This window comes from Gopherus flavomarginatus, chromosome 4 (genome assembly GCF_025201925.1).
Source record: "Gopherus flavomarginatus isolate rGopFla2 chromosome 4, rGopFla2.mat.asm, whole genome shotgun sequence".
NCBI lineage: Eukaryota > Metazoa > Chordata > Testudines > Testudinidae > Gopherus > Gopherus flavomarginatus.
Genome location: NC_066620.1, coordinates 40,593,454 through 40,609,422, shown reverse-complemented (window position 1 = coordinate 40,609,422; position 15,969 = coordinate 40,593,454). Strand labels below are relative to the sequence as shown.

At 39.5% G+C, this 15,969-nt stretch overlaps 1 protein-coding gene across 17 annotated transcripts in view; it reads right to left on the bottom strand.

The window, feature by feature from the left end:
• The window catches only part of THADA (THADA armadillo repeat containing), a 317,566-nt gene that overhangs the window by 275,086 nt on the left and 26,511 nt on the right, over positions 1–15,969 (bottom strand). For all 17 annotated transcript variants that reach the window (XR_007774147.1, XR_007774146.1, XR_007774144.1 and 14 more), the window contains 8 exons: positions 13,910–14,032; positions 13,293–13,416; positions 10,737–10,885; positions 9,100–9,313; positions 5,211–5,346; positions 4,546–4,682; positions 3,127–3,285; positions 1,780–1,937 (listed from right to left, as the gene is read on the bottom strand). Coding sequence is in view for 13 of the 17 variants with exons in the window: in XM_050951718.1 (XP_050807675.1) it covers positions 1,780–1,937; positions 3,127–3,285; positions 4,546–4,682; positions 5,211–5,346; positions 9,100–9,313; positions 10,737–10,885; positions 13,293–13,416; positions 13,910–14,032 (1,200 nt within the window). In the remaining 4 variants the exon portion in view is untranslated. The remainder of the gene's footprint in view (positions 1–1,779; positions 1,938–3,126; positions 3,286–4,545; positions 4,683–5,210; positions 5,347–9,099; positions 9,314–10,736; positions 10,886–13,292; positions 13,417–13,909; positions 14,033–15,969) is intronic.

Below are 15,969 nucleotides of genomic sequence, written 5' to 3'. Positions count from 1 at the left end.
AAGGTTTTTAAAATGTTTAAGAAGTTTCATTTAAAATTAAATTAAAATGCAGAGCCCCCTGGACCGGTAGCCAGGACCCGGGCAGCGTGCGTGCCAATGAAAATCAGCTCTCGCGGCACCTTCGGTACGCATGCCATAGGTTGCGTACCCCTGCTCTAAGGGGTTGGAAAACTGTGGCTCATGAGCCACATGCAGCTCTTTTACAGTTAAAGTTGTGGCTCACAGAGCCCCCCACACCTCCTCCCCTATTCTCCACCTCCCAGACTAGGGGGTGTGGGGTGTGTGGAAAGCTCAGGACTTCTGCCCTGTGGTGGGGGTAGGGACTTCTGTCCAGCAGGGAGAGGAGTCTCGGGGCTTCAGCCCTGCATGCTGTAGGTTGCCTACCCCTGATATAGTCAACCAGTCTACATGTATTTTCCTGCTAATCCTAGGTAAATGAAGATACCACTATTCAACCACTTGACTGAAAAGTCAGTTTATTACTCTTTAAAAACGTATACATTTTGGTTTATATATGGCATGAAAGCAGAGCTAGCTATGAAAATCAGAGTTATGTGTCTAAATACCCTGACAGACACTAATGAAGCAAGCACTAATTGCTGCTGCATTTCCAAGTGACGATGGAGGTGCCAGCTCCAGAGCTGACTAACTCGAAGACACCAATTCCTGTTTGACTTGGAACAGGTTAAAAAATATAACAGTAGAGACATATTGCTGTTCTCTCATCTAAACTCCAGAGCTTTGCAACAGTACAAGCACAGCTGCTAACCAGATGCAAACATATGAGCTGGAGACAATATGTGAATAAAAAAAATTAGCATTATTTCCAAGGCACTGCACATGAGACAGCATAATAAATCAGATCATCAGCATACTATACTGTTATTTATTCTGTTCTAGAATGTGGTAACACCTTAAGAAAAATGAAATATTTATTTTCAGTTGAAAAAGATTAAACGTGAAGTATATGCTAAATATTTCAGTTTTCCATGTTGGCAACTGGTTTTGTTGAAACCATATGGAAAGGAAAAAGATCATCAATTAAAAACAGAAATCTAATAAATTCAAAATATTCCCAAATAAAATACTTGTGGTAACCTAATTTCTAGTAAACACAGAACTCAAGCCTCTTGAACATTCCCAGGCAGTGTGCTAGCTTTTGTGGTCTTTCAATTTAAAAACGGTGGGGTGGGAGGTGGGGGGACAGTTAAAAGAGGGACCAACCCACAAAATGTCTATAATTTTAATCAACCATATTATGCAGAACATGATACTCAGAAACAATCAACATAATTCTCCCCCCAAAATTACTGAGTATGAAGTCCAAGAAAAGAACATTTTCAACTTGTCTGAACGTCCATGTTTCAAAATGGAAGCAAAGACATTCCATTGAGTCTTTAATCCACTAAAATAGAGTAAAATTCATATTTCCAAATTAATATGTGCAACACCATCCCACACTGGACAGAATGTTAATGGCTGCAGCGTATACCTGGTAAAGGCCCTAACACTACTGAACAAGATTGACTATCTCGTGAGTTCGTTAGCAGAATATTAATTCCAGCAACTATTTACAATTTAATAACTTGTTACTATTTTTTCCTCACCTCTTACTCCTACAGTTTTGATTATTTTTGCATGTCAGTTTATTGAAAAATAAACAACGTAAAATAAAGAACAAGATAATGAATGCAATTTTTCCATATTTCCCCCCCTCCAGAAATTTTTAGAAACCCCTTCCAGAAATGCAAGATTTTATAGCAGAAAGTATTTTCATACCTGTTCTACTGCTATTAACCCATCAGAGGATTCAGACACAGTCTGTAAAGGGAGAAGTTTACACAGCATCCCTAAAAGCAAGGATATCTCCTTCATACTTCTCCAGCAACATACTAGTACCATCTGAGCTGTTACATCACATGTTTGCCCTTCTTTACCTTAAAAATAAAATAAAGTATGTGCAATATCATATAACTCAGTTAAATAAATTTTAATAGAAATTTGTTTTATCATTAGTGCTCCTAACTTTAATCTTCTTACAAAAATCATTTTAATATGAACAAAATTTTCCATTCTTGAGATTCCTGTACTACATTGTTGTGCTTGGCATACAATTTGACAAAAAAAAAAATCAGTGTGATATTTTAAAGGGTAGATAATCTTTGTTTTGGTCAATGAAGCCATTCTATTGACAATAAAACCACACATATAACTACAACTTCAGGATGAAAAGTAAACATAGGTTTTACTTTGTTTTGGAATTAAGCTTCAATACCAGTCAGAAATTTATAATTCACCACATCTTATTTGTTTTTAACCTGGACTCAAAAGTTTTATGAGACCTTTTGTAACTATAAATGTTTATAACTCAATGGCCCCATCTAGTGTTCATCACATAAACTATAATAAAAAGGGAGTCCAAAGCACTATTTACAGTACTGTTTCCATGAAATAAAAAACACATCCCATCCATAACTACTTTAAACTAATGAAAATAAATGAGTCCAGACATTTGGAAGTTTTAGATTTTTAACTTTAAAAACTGTATAAAATACAAGTTTTTTATAGTTCTAGGTATTATTATGTATCACTACGAACAAAGACTTTAAAAAAAGTATGAAAACAAGTTTACAATTCATCCAGCCCCAGTGGATTAGTTACACAACATCCCCTATTATTTTAATAATGGAATCTTCAAAGCAGAGGCTCTTTATTGTGTCAGTTCAAGATTTGGGCTTTATTGCATTAATAAATTCCCTACCGGCCTTGTGTACACTGCACAGGGAAACTATACTAGGATCAAAGCAAAAACTGTGTTTAAACCTAGCTTGATATAAAGGTGTTAAAGATTATCTGGCCAGTGTAGACAAGGCAATAGATACTAGGCCAACAGCAAACGACTCATCTTCTCTTGTAGCCAAAAGACAGATTAACCATTATCTTCTGGAGATACAGTGAATTAACCTTTAAAAGCATGCCCATAAACAAACTAGCTTCTGACATATTTATTGTTAGAAGTGAAATGTTATACATACCAAATAACTTCTAACTTGGATCATGGACAGAAAATTGCTTGTTCTGTGGAAAAAATCCTGATTTAATTTTAAAAAGCAGCTTCTGAATTACCTCTAATTTCTGTGCAAACATTTTCAACCGGCTCGTCGTCAGTCAGTTTTGCAAAGTCTACTCTGTGGTGTTCTTTCAATATTTTTGCTTGAGTGAAATAATCATTTGTATCTCGTGGCTGTATCTCATGCAGGATCATCTGCAACCGACCTGCAGTTTCTAAGTTATAAATAAGGGAATATTTAAGATAATAATTCATCATTTTGACATTTGTCATTCACAACCCCCTCCCCCTATACACACACACAGAGACCTTTTTTAGGAACATTACTAGAAAACAGTTGGTTAGTAATAAAAAGCAAATACCTCCCTAATAATCAGTTCTGCCTTTGTTAAGAAAAGTCTTCCTTCCACTCACTTTGTCATATTTATGCTTCAAACGAATGCTTTCTAATAGAGTGTGAGAAAATAGATCCTTTATCCAAGTTAGCTAATGGTTTAAGATTCTGATATTTTAAAATAAAACACCTCAAAGGAAAAAGTCTTTACATATCCAAGAACTTTTAAAACAAAAGAAGTTACTGTTCATTGTTATTTTACAATATCTGACATGTATAACTAAATTCAACTTAAACAAAAATTGCACACAGGTAGTGCTGCTCACAATACTCAAAAAAGCAGTGCATAATCTGTAATGAAAGAGGTGCAAGGGCTCAAGTAATAATGTACGAGAGCTCAAGCAATTTTTTTTACATTAATAACTAATACAACAAGCCCAGAGTTGCCGGGGCTATGAATTGCCATTCCTACAAGTATCGGAGCTCAGCACTGGCACAAATTAAGAACTGCAAAAAAGTAACCTGGTTGATGACAACAGGAGTACTTCACATACATAAATTCAGCAAGATTTGGCCCAGACTTTACAGTCTATATTGCTTAGAGTTCCCTACCAGGGGCAGTATTAGTTTTGTGGGGCCATGTGCAAAGGCAGATGCTAACTCAAAGCCTCCACCAATAGCTTTGTATATCTGGCAGGGGTGTGCGACTGCTGGCATCTGGGGAATGGATTTATGTCCTAACTCAGCCTACCTTAAAGTGGTAACAAACTTATTGCCTTCACTTGTCTCTGTGGGACTCAGGAGGATGGTAGCTGATGGGGAAGATGAATCAGTATGCTGGCCACTAGGGTTAGGGGCTAAGGACAAGGGGAGCTCAAAATGGGTAGGCTGCAGGTACGTACTGAAAGAGTTTGACAGAGTAGTCTACTAGGACCAGTCCCAATACATACCGTGTCTTCCTGGATGGATTTTATATGCTAATGTATGGTTTTTTTAAAGTACTCTGTCAATTATAAATATATTACAGACTTTTGATTAAAAACTGTTTGTAGCCATTCATAACTTTGGACTTACAAGCATTCAAATTATGTTAAATAAAACACTAGCAACCCCAACTATTGCTAAAATGGATTTCATTTACCTGAATCATTATCCATTGGAATAAGGCCCTCTGGTGATGAACTCTGGACAATAGGAGATACTACAGACGAAAGTCTGTATGACATTAAAATAAGCTTTGTAACCATCTGCCTCCATTCAGTCATCAAGGTCAAGTTACTTTAAGAAAATAAAAACAAGGAATTATATATTCAAAACGTCAATAAATAATTGAAATAAAAATAACATCTGCACTTTATTATACAATTAATTTTAAATAAGATGTTCCATAAATCAAAATTGTGAAGTCAGATCCTACTAAAAAAAAAACTCTAAACAGTAAAGAATCCAGGCATTAGGGCAGAGATTCTCAAACTGGGGGTCGGGACCCTTCAGGAGGTCATGAGGTTATTACACAGGTGGTCACGAGCTGTGAGCCCCCACGCCAGACCCCACTTTGCCTCCAGCATTTATAATGGTGTTAAATATATTAAAAAATGTTTTTAATTTATTGGGGGGAGGGGTGTCACACTCAGAGGCTTGCTATGTGAAAGGGGTCACCAGTACAAAAGTTTGAGAACCACTGCATTAGGACTATACACTGCTGATCTTATTGTGAATTAGATGGTATTCTTTAATGTTCTTGTGAAAGGCTGAGTCAACTTCACTACTGATTTATCACTATGCATAGCAGTATGTTTTACTTACTTTAAAGGTAACTGCTGCAAAGCTCCAGTTATACAATGTACTCTCCCGTACATTGGGAACGAAGCTGCTGCTTGCAGCAGAGACTTTTCAGCTTGGAATATTTCTCGCTCAAGGTTTGATAACAAATATTTGATTACTAGAATAAAAAGCATCACACAGAAAAAGAAAATAATTTTAAATACATATACAGATTAAGCTTGCCAGCAAGACAATTAATGTAAAATGCACAGTAATTGTTCTCTTTAAACTTGTCACTGTCCTTCAAGTTCTTCCCCCAACACATTATCCACATTTTTCATTCACTCAGTGTCCAACAATAAGCTATCAATTTGCAATCTTAGCGTAAGTTGACTATTTTCTGTAAAGACTAATGATCAAACACTATCTTCAGACACAATCACACAGCTCACATTGAAGTAAATGGAAGTAACATACACATATTAGCAGGCAGAATTTGGTCTTAAAGAAGGGTTAGTTAAATAACAACCACTTTGGCAGAACATTCAAATTTGGATACTTCCAATTAGCCACATAAATCCTTATTCCGGCACCTAAGTAAGATAAGTGATTTTCAGTCATACTTAGCCCCTTAAGCGCCTTTCCCATCCTTACTACAACATTTATATTGAGGTGATGCTGAAAGACAACCACCAGGTTGGGCCCAAAATACTGCACTGGAGAACATCATCACCCCTCTCCATACTCGAGGACAGGGGTAGGAAACCTATGGCACACGTGCCGAAGCGGCACGCAAGCTGATTTTCAGTGGAACTCACACTGCCCAAGTCCTGGCCACTGGTCCGGGAGGGCTCTGCATTTTAATTTAATTTTAAATGAAGCTTCTTAAACTTTTTAAAAACCTTATTTACTTTACATACAACAATCGTTTAGTTATATGTTATAGACTTATAGAAAGAGACCTTCTAAAAACATTAAAATGAATTACTGGCACATGAAACCTTAGAGTGAATAAATGAAGACTCGGCACATCACTCCTGAAAGGTTGCCAACCCCTGCTCTAGGACAAAGGTATCTATGTAGAGGCCCTGTCTACATTGCTAAGTTTTGTTGCCAAAAACCGCCTTTTGTTGCCAAAATCTGCCTTTTGGCGACAAAACAGCAAGAGTGTACAGACTGCAATGGGACTTTTGTCGCACAAAACGCCCAGTTTTGGCAACAAAATGCTTCCACACCACAAGACACTTTTGTCTTTTCCCCTTCCTTTATTGTTAACAAATAGCCAGTGTAGACACTGCTGATTGTTTTGTCAACAGAACTGGCTTTAGCCAGTATCCCACAATGCCTGCCCTGATTGCTCTGCTCAGTGTTTTGATCTCTGCTGCCTTACAGACATGTGCCCCTCCCCTTTCAAAATTCCGGGAAGTATCTATGTGCTGCTCCATTTGAGGCACAAACAGAGAACAAATCACTGGAATGCTCCTGTTCTGCAATGCACTAGGAATACAGCACCAAACAGACCGGTGCTGCAGGGGGAGAGGGACAGACTTCTGTGCTGCTTTGCCATTCCTCAGCACAGAGAGCTCACAGAGCTACTTATGATGCTGCTCTCGGCAGCTCAGGGGGCTGTGGGAGAACTCAGAGTGAATCCTAAGATGCGCTGTGATCAGCTCTTCCTTCCCACAGCACTGCACTGTGGGATACATACCCACGGTGCACTGCTCACCGTCGGTGATGGTGTCCCCAATGTGGACATGATCTGTCGACAGAGGGAGCGAGTGTGAATACCCTTTTGCGATTTTTGTTATGTCCACTTTTGGGTGTCGACATAACTTTTGTCAACAAAACGTGGTAGTGTAGACAAGCCCTAAATCACAGGTGTCAAAAATACTTTAAAAGACTGAGGTACTCAGATACTTCAGTATCTAAGACAGACAGATGGATAGTGTTTGTGGCTGGATCCAGCCTATAGGATGTATTTGTGGGGTACACAACATATGTAGGCTGATTGTGCAAAATCTAAGCTTTTGTTTAAAAAGATTTCTAGCCCTCATAGCTGCAATGAAAACCTTCCAAATGTGAATGGAATATACCCAACACAGTGATGTGTGTCTGAGGTTGCAGATCACTTGAAACAATGATTCAAAGGAGTGAACTCCCTTGCCTAATTACTCTTGGGGTGGGGGCTGTTAACTCTAAAGCCTAAAGGCATTTTAAATGTAAATATTATTTTATTGCTTATTTTAGCAGTGGAATGTTGAAGAGGTTAAGACTTAAGCTGACACAGGTCATGGGCAGGCAATTAAGAGTTGCTGCAGAAAAGAAAACAAAGGAAAAACAGCGGAAGAGACCGTGAAAAAAAAAGACAAAAATGGCAGAAATAGCCATGAAGCCTAAAAGTGAGCATATTTTCACTCTGAGCAATGCAGAGCAATGGTAAAGCGTAAATAAATAAAAGCTTATTTACTGCATAAAGGATATACTCTACCATTGATATCTGTGTAAACTGCTCATTGATATCAGTGTGGAATACGGTGTGGATGGAAGAGAGAAGTCGTTCCGAAGTTTTAACTCAAGGCCATATGTAAATAGAATTCAGCCCTCTGCAGAGAATGAGTCTAAGAGCTTGTCTACATCAGAAAGTTGCAGCGCTGGTGAGGGAGTTACAGCGCTGCAACTTAGGAGGTGTACACATCTGCAGGGCACCACCAGCGCTGCAACTCCCTGTTTGCAGCGCTGGCCGTACTCCCGTTTTGTCTCGGGTGTAGAGTGTCTTCGGGCGGCGAAGCTGGTCTCCTTCCCCGGTTTGCTCTCGCGTTCGCCGAACCCCCGAGCAAGCAGGTCTCCTTCCCTGCGGTTTGCAGGGTGGTTCGCGGAACGCGAGAGCAAACCGCGGCGAAGCTGGTCTCCTTCCCCGGTTTGCTCTCGCGTTCGCCGAACCCCCGAGCAAGCTGGTCTCCTTCCCTGCGGTTTGCAGGGTGGTTCGCGGAACGCGAGAGCAAACCGCGGCGAAGCTGGTCTCCTTCCCCGGTTTGCTCTCGCCTTCCCCAAAACCCCTTGAAGCCGCCCAACAGCGCTGCAGTGTGGCCACATCTAACACCACTTGCAGCGCTGGTTGCTGTAAGTGTGGCCACTCTGCAGCGCTGGCCCTATACAGCTGTACTAATACAGCTGTAACAACCAGCGCTGCAAAATTTTAGATGTAGACATGGCCTAACACCCTTGCTCTATAAGAAGATGGGTAAGAAAAATTCCGAGGCACAGAGCAAGAAAAAGATCAGGCCCTTGCTTTGTACCTGTCTTTTATAGTTACAAGGGCAACCACAAGCCATTAGGAATTCAGCAGGACTTCAACAGGAGTTGCTGGTGCTTGCCACCACTGAAAAAAATTCAGGGCTCTTACTACAGGAGTCAAAACATTACTTAAGGTGCTTTTGAGATGCCAGGTTTAAAAATCTGGCCTGAGACTATAGGCGATTCTACAGAATTTATGACTTCCCAATCTTAGTACTTTCTTTTTTTCTTTTGTTTTTTAAGCAAGAAACATGCCTTCTACAAATTAAAAATAAATAAATAAAGACTATGAGGGACCAAGAGCAGTTTGTCAACAAGAAAGCCCAAGATTTCAGTATGAATAAGGCATAGGCATTGGAGAATTATAGGCCTACATCTAGTGCAGGAGGGCGAGGCCAGTTTTCTGTCCTACAGTACATGGCTGGGGTACAGGCTAGGACAGGTTACCATCACTGAGTTGACCTGCAAGGACTATCAGCTTTCAAACTGTTCTATTTATACCGAGTGTAATGCTTAAATCTAACCTAATTTCATAAAAGTTTAGGTAATTTATTCTTTCCGGAATGCCCATAACAATAGCCAGCAAGAAAATAAGATGGAGGCTTCTAAACAAACAAATACATTCCTCAGAACTAACCAGCTAAAGTGTTCTTTTCCATGGTGCTTGCAGACATATCCTCATCTATCTGAAATGTATCTGCAACCTGTTGATTTTTTAAGCAGACATTCAGTAGCCCTTTATGATGTATTAAAAAATTCAGCAAATATGAGGCAGTAACACAGTCATAGGGTTTGGTACTTATGCTAAGATCCATGGCTGCCTGAAATAAGAGATGTAGATTTTCAAAATCCTGAAATAAAAAAATACAGGTTCAGTCATTTTCAATATACATTTTTCTTCAGTTTGCATATCAACAGCGTTAATTATTTTAATTCAAACCCTTTTGGGTCTGATTTTCAGTGACTTCACTGGAGTGCATTTTCTCACAGGTATCTCTTTTGTATACCAACTACCTACGTATGTCAAGACAGGGATTTGCATAAGCACACTTTCTAACATTCAACAAATGCATACCTACAGATCTATTGAAAATAAGACTCTTCATATACAAAGCAGTGCTCAGACACTTAAAATCATTATGAAAAGAAAACATGTTCTTCTGCATTTTAACTAGTAACAGACTTTACACAGGAAAAGCCCTATGCAGATTATTATAAAAGAGCACAGCATATACTGTGCAGCACACACAAAAAACAATCAAAAACAAAGAGCAGCTGCCCACCGATTTGTTTATACATTCAAATCAAGCTTTTTCAGGGTAATAAATGGCAAGAATTAAATAAACCAGAATCAGATTAATCAGGGGACAATTTCCAGACAATAGAGGCAACAGCTCGAAAAATAAATTTAAAACCAGCCACAAAGAACCAGTGTAAGGGAGAGAGACCAAGAGCTGAATGTTCTAAGGTATAACAATAGGTGAGTCAAATGCCTCAGCAATAGCCTTCAAAAAGAAGGCATAGCAGGGCACGATAGTCAATACTTTTCACTCTTTAGTGCCTTCCTTCCTGGGATTCCTTACCTAGTGATGGGCAAAGCATATACTGTGTTCACTTCATCCACCACTAAAATGAAACACCTCAAGGGTGAAGGCAGAAGCAGCTTAACAACACATAGCAACACAGTATATAAAAGCAGAAAGTATCTTTTTTCAACTGATATTAATGGAAGAATTTAGATACTCAGCATATAACCACCCAACTTGGAACTTTGCTAGAACACTCAGGACACTGACCCTATTCTATCAGAGCATGCCACAGGATCTTCAATGACCAGAAGTGGTTTGTTCCTCGGGTTTTACGTCTCTTCAGGAAGACAGCCCCTTCAACAACAGTGCCTCAAACATGCTGGAGATTGAAAACTGGCACCTATTAAGCCACCCATATCACTAATACTTTCTAAGTAGTGACCTGTCCTGCCCCCTCTTTAATTTATGACATATGATACAATCACAGTACAAGGTCATGCAGCCACAAGTCATTTTCTCAAGATTCCTTTCCCTTCCCCACTAAATTTTCCTCCTATTCTCCCAACCAATAAGGCAAAAAAGGATATCAGATCAAAAACATTTTCTTCAGTGTGCTACTATGAAAATGACCATCATATTCTGATCTTCTCTATTTGATGTGTGGCCTGTGTTCTTGATAAAACAATTAAAACATGAAGTAGGATGTTTAGGGAATCCGTATCTTTAAACTAAAATTGTGTCATACCTGTAAATCTAACCTATCATATAGTTTCATAAGAAGTTCAAATGCTAAAACTTTTACTTCCTCGAAAGTGCTGGCAAAACACTGGATTAACATTTGAACACGAGTAGGATCAATCTCTTGAGCCAACCGAAAGACTGCTTGCGTCTGACCTGTTCAAAGAAACTGATGTCATTATGCTTTGTTATTATCAAACAACAAGAATTTGTATTCTACTTTTACTTACTGGAACTACTGCAAACCTTAAAGGCTTGTCTACATAGTGGGATAATGCATACTATGGGAGTTTGATTTCTAACACACTAATTTGTTGAGCATGAATTGGTCTATATAGACCCTGCTGGTGCGCACTCAATGTTCCCTAGTTAAACGTTTGATGTGAGCCAGCAGGATCTGTGATGTTGCACTCTATATGATTTTATGAAAGTAAGCTATAAGCGTGAACATAATGTAACTAAAATATGCTTCACGCAAAAGGTCTCTTGTAATGTATCATTACAAAGTTTACAATCTACTGAGTGTGGTCATCCTATTTGTATAAATATATCACTCTTGTATCAGAAACTAGAAATACAAAATACAACTCGGATGGCCTATTGTAATTATGCAAAGTGTGGGCCATTAATGGGGGTCTGAAATCTTGATAGCTCCCATTAACCAGGACAATTGACTGCAGATGACTGTTTTACTTGTAAGTCTTTCCGTACACATGTATGTTGGCAAGTGGGTAATGAAGTCTGACAGTGACATGTGATCACGTCACCTGAACTGGAATCCATCTTTAACTTGGTGCTTTTCCATTAAGAAGGAGGGGGTGGGAACACAGAGAGGGAGGAAGGATCCCTGCCTTGTGCTAAAGATATATACATGGGTGGAACAGAACAAAGGGGGCAGCCATCATGAGAAATCCCCTGGCTACCACCTGAGCTGAAACAAGGGCTGGACCGGGGAAAGGACTGTGCCCAGACTAGGAAGGCATCCAGTCTGTGAAAGTAGTCTTGGCACATCAGTTGGCAGCCCCAAGTGGGTTTCTGTGATCCAACCCATCACAGGATCTACATTAGTGTGCTTCAGAAATCATCATAGTGTGCACCACCCCACACTGAAGACAAGTTCTAAGACTGTGGCCATGGCTACACTCACACTTTACAGCGCTGCAACTTTCGCGCTCAGGGGGATGAAAAAACACCCCTCTGAGCGCTGCAAGATACAGCGCTGTAAAGCGCCAGTGTAATCAGGGCGGCAGCACTGGGAGCAGGGCTCCCAGCGCTGCACGCTACACCCGTAAGGGATGTGGTTTACGTGCAGCACTGGGAGAGCTCTCTCCCAGCGCTGCCGCTCTGACTACACTCACACTTCAAAGCGCTGCCACGGCAGCGCTCCTGCAGCGCTGCCGGGGCAGTGCTTTGAAATTCCAAATGTAGCCATACCCTGTGATAAGACTAAACAGAGTAATGCATTATTTCAATATACAGAGTTTTCCTATCACTGCCTACAAATCAGTATGTGTTGTTTAAAAAAATATATTTGTAATATAGAAAGCAAGCCCCAGAGAGTACAAAAGGTACCACACTAAAAAAAAAAATCTAATATTCTCAAAGCTCACAGTTGCCAACTCTCACCAAGTTAGCTTTCCTTAAAGCTCTAGCCATGTTATTAGGTGAGAAACTGAGATTTCAATTAAAAAAAAAATTCTAGCTGTTATGGCTTTGGAGAGAAGACTGAAAACGTGACCAGACTGAGCTCTAAAAGCTCAAAACCCAGAAGAATTAATAATATTTTTTCTTAAAAAAAAACAAAAACAAGATTTTTGGGGCTGACTACCCATGACTGACTACTTGGCATTAACAGGAATGAAGCAACAGACTCAAAAGCGCATACTGTTTTGAAAAGCACACTTCTACATATAAGATCACTTAGCTAAATTTTTAATATAGTCCACTCTAAAAACATTGTCTAGTTTCTGAATTCATTAGTCATTCTACTCTCTTGCCCAAATACTTAGCTTTTTCTATATAATTTTTACAAACCATTTTATTTTTAAGTTGGTCATACAACGTAAACACAGAATTTACTTATTATAAACACTTCAAAACAGGCTCCTATTATGAATACTTTGGAATGATCGAATAGTCTTGATACTGAAAGAAAGAATGTCTCAATACTTTATCAGCACCAGAACATGAGCAATCATCTAATTAAAAAAACATTCCCCATTTTAGTGTGCAGTACTCAGAGAACCCAGTATCATCTGAGTCTTTACAAATCTAACAGTTTTTATGGTCTTGTTATTTTAAATGCAGCATGTTCAATTCCCCATCGTTTCTGAAAACTGCATTTATCATCCTTTAATTTACACTTATTCCAAAATCAGAATTTTCTTATTTTATTGACACCTTCATTTTATTTAAAGAAGCAACAATATAGCAAACTGCAGCTGAAGTGTCAATTTTGCAAAACTAACACAGAAATTGAGTACCCAGTTAACCAGGGCACTGTTGTAAGCAAGCCCATTTTTTAACTCTACCGTTGCCCCACTATGAAAGTCAAACACCTCACCTTCTGGAGCAGAAAATATTTCTGCTATTGATCCCAGAATAGTTAATGAAGAAAACCTGGTTGGATGGGATGAGCCAGGAAACAGAGCTTCAAAAAGTTTGTCACATATAGATGACATGAAATCCTGAAGATTACAAAAGGCATGTGCTGAGTACAGTTTGCACATAATTTTATGCACATTAACAAAAATGTAGTGAGAAATCAGATACAAGATGACACCCATATAGTTATGTACCCCAACACAGCGGGCAAAAAATTAGAGCTGAGAGGGAAGAAAGAAAGGAAGACAGAAAGAAAGACAGACAAAAAGGGTAGCGCTTTCAAAAAGTGTTTTTGCCCCAAACCAGGAAAAGATTTCATAAAAAATTCCATTGTGGAAAAACCAAACTGAAATTTTTTGGTTTCTCAACTGCTCAGCCTAGAAGGCTCTTCTCAATTTCACTTTAGAAAGTGAAATTGAGAAGAGCCCTCCAGGCAGGCAGCTGGATATCCTTTATTTTCATTTTCCTGACTGTGTTACGTGGATTAGTAGTTAATGCTTTTCAAGTGCTACAAAATGCTAAGTATTATTAATTATTATTATTATTATACTTCTTGCAAAAAGCTCCTATACTCACTTTATACTGCTGTAAAGTTGCAAAATGATCCCATTTAGCTGATTCTTTAATTAACTCTTGTTTGGTTTTACTTTGCTCCAGTTTATAAAGTACCTGGGAACTTTCTTGTATTCTGCAGAACAACTTTTAAAACACAAACAAAATGTAGTTGATCAGACACACACTGAAGTATGACTAATAGGAGATTTAAACAAAAACATTTGGGCATAGGTTTCAGGTTTAGTTGCTTATAGTTTCAAAAAGCGTACAAGGTCATGCACCACGTAACAATCACACTACTGACATGATTCCTTGATCCTCCCCTCTCCACTCTGATCTGCCCCCTTCTCCTGCTGGCACAAATCTAGATTACACATCCACTTCCTCCATCCCTGCCACCATTCCTAACCTCATGCCTATTCCCCTCCTCCTCTTCTCTTGCTGTCTCTGGAATGCCCACTCTGTAAAAAGTTCACAGCCACTTCTTTATATCTCATTCCCTTCAGCACCTGCATCCTTACAACTCTCTCTTCCTTCTCCCACATCATATACACAGAAGTTTCGTATTTCCTGTCCTCCTCTGCCTTTCCACTTGCTCCAGTGACCTCATCCAACCCCATCTCCTGATTGCTCTCAAGTCCACTCTTAACCCTTACCTTACTCTTCTCCTTTACTTGTCACCCTCTCTGGTTCTTTCTTTCCCTGACAATACTAGCAAGTTTTAGTCTCTCCCACCTTCAACCCCACTTGCTTCTCCAACTACCACTCCATCTCCCTTTCAACACTGAACTCACTGAACATGCAGTCTACAATCATCATCTGGATTCCTCTTCTCCAATTCCATGCTAGAACCACTCCAATTCAGCTTCAGCCCCTTGCACTCCTTTGACGCTGCCCTTGCCAAATTCTCTACTATCCTCTTCCTTGCCAAAGCTCAGAACCAGCACTCTGTCCTCATCCTCCTTGACCTGTCAGCCAACTTCAACATGGTCAACCATGCTCTTTTCAAAATCTTGTCTTCTCTTGAATTTCATGACTCTGTCCTTTCCTGTTTCTCCTCTTACTTCTCTACTTATTCCTCCAGCACACCTTTCAGAGGATGCTCCTTCATCCCCTCTCCAGTTTTCTAAGTGGATTCCACCGGGCTTTGTCCTTGAACCCTGTCTCTTCTCCCTCAACAGCTTATTTCCAAGTAGTCTCATCTACAAACACAAATTAAACTATCTTCCCTATGCTGACAACTCACAGATTAATTTTTCTATTTTAGACTCGTCTTCTCTGCCCAAACTAAAATCTCAGCCTGTCTCCGACATCTCCCCATGGATGTCTAGCTATCAGCTTAAACTGAACATGACAAAAAAAGTGCTCTTAATCTTTGCCCAGAAGCCTATCTCTCTCCTTCATGCCCAATTTTCTCAGCCATTGTGCACATCACTACCAATTGGCATGCTGGTCACTCAGTCTGTAACCTGGGTGTCATCTGCAATGCAGTTCTTTCTCCAGCTCTTCACATCCTGGTTATGTCTACATCTTGCAGATTATTTCGGCATAATCTCTCTCAGTTTTAGCTTTTTCTATCCATGCACTCAGATAAAACTCTTCTTCACCTCATGTCTCAATTACCACAACATCCCTTGACAAATGAGCAGAGCAAGATTGCATATCCATTCAGAATACTGCTACAAAGATCATTCTCCTAGTCCATTGCTTTGACCACATCACCCTTCTTTGCATCCTTCCACTGGCGCCCCTACCCTATCTTGAGGAAAAGCTGCTTTTCTTCAGTTCCTTCACAGCCTAACCTCACTCTATCTACTTCTCATTCACTAATAGAAATGTCAATTTCCGTCTCTAATTGGATAATGATATCAGCCTCCATCATCCACTTGTTAAATTTCCAAACAAGCACCTTTAGTGGTTTCTCCCATGCTGCCTCTCTTGCTTGAGAGGAGCTCTCCATAAACATCTTCAAATATACCACATTATCCTCCTCAAAACTCTTCATCAAGTTTTTTGTAGGCATCATGGTACCAAAGTAAGACTGATAATGCACCGATACCACTGACTAAAATGTTGACAAA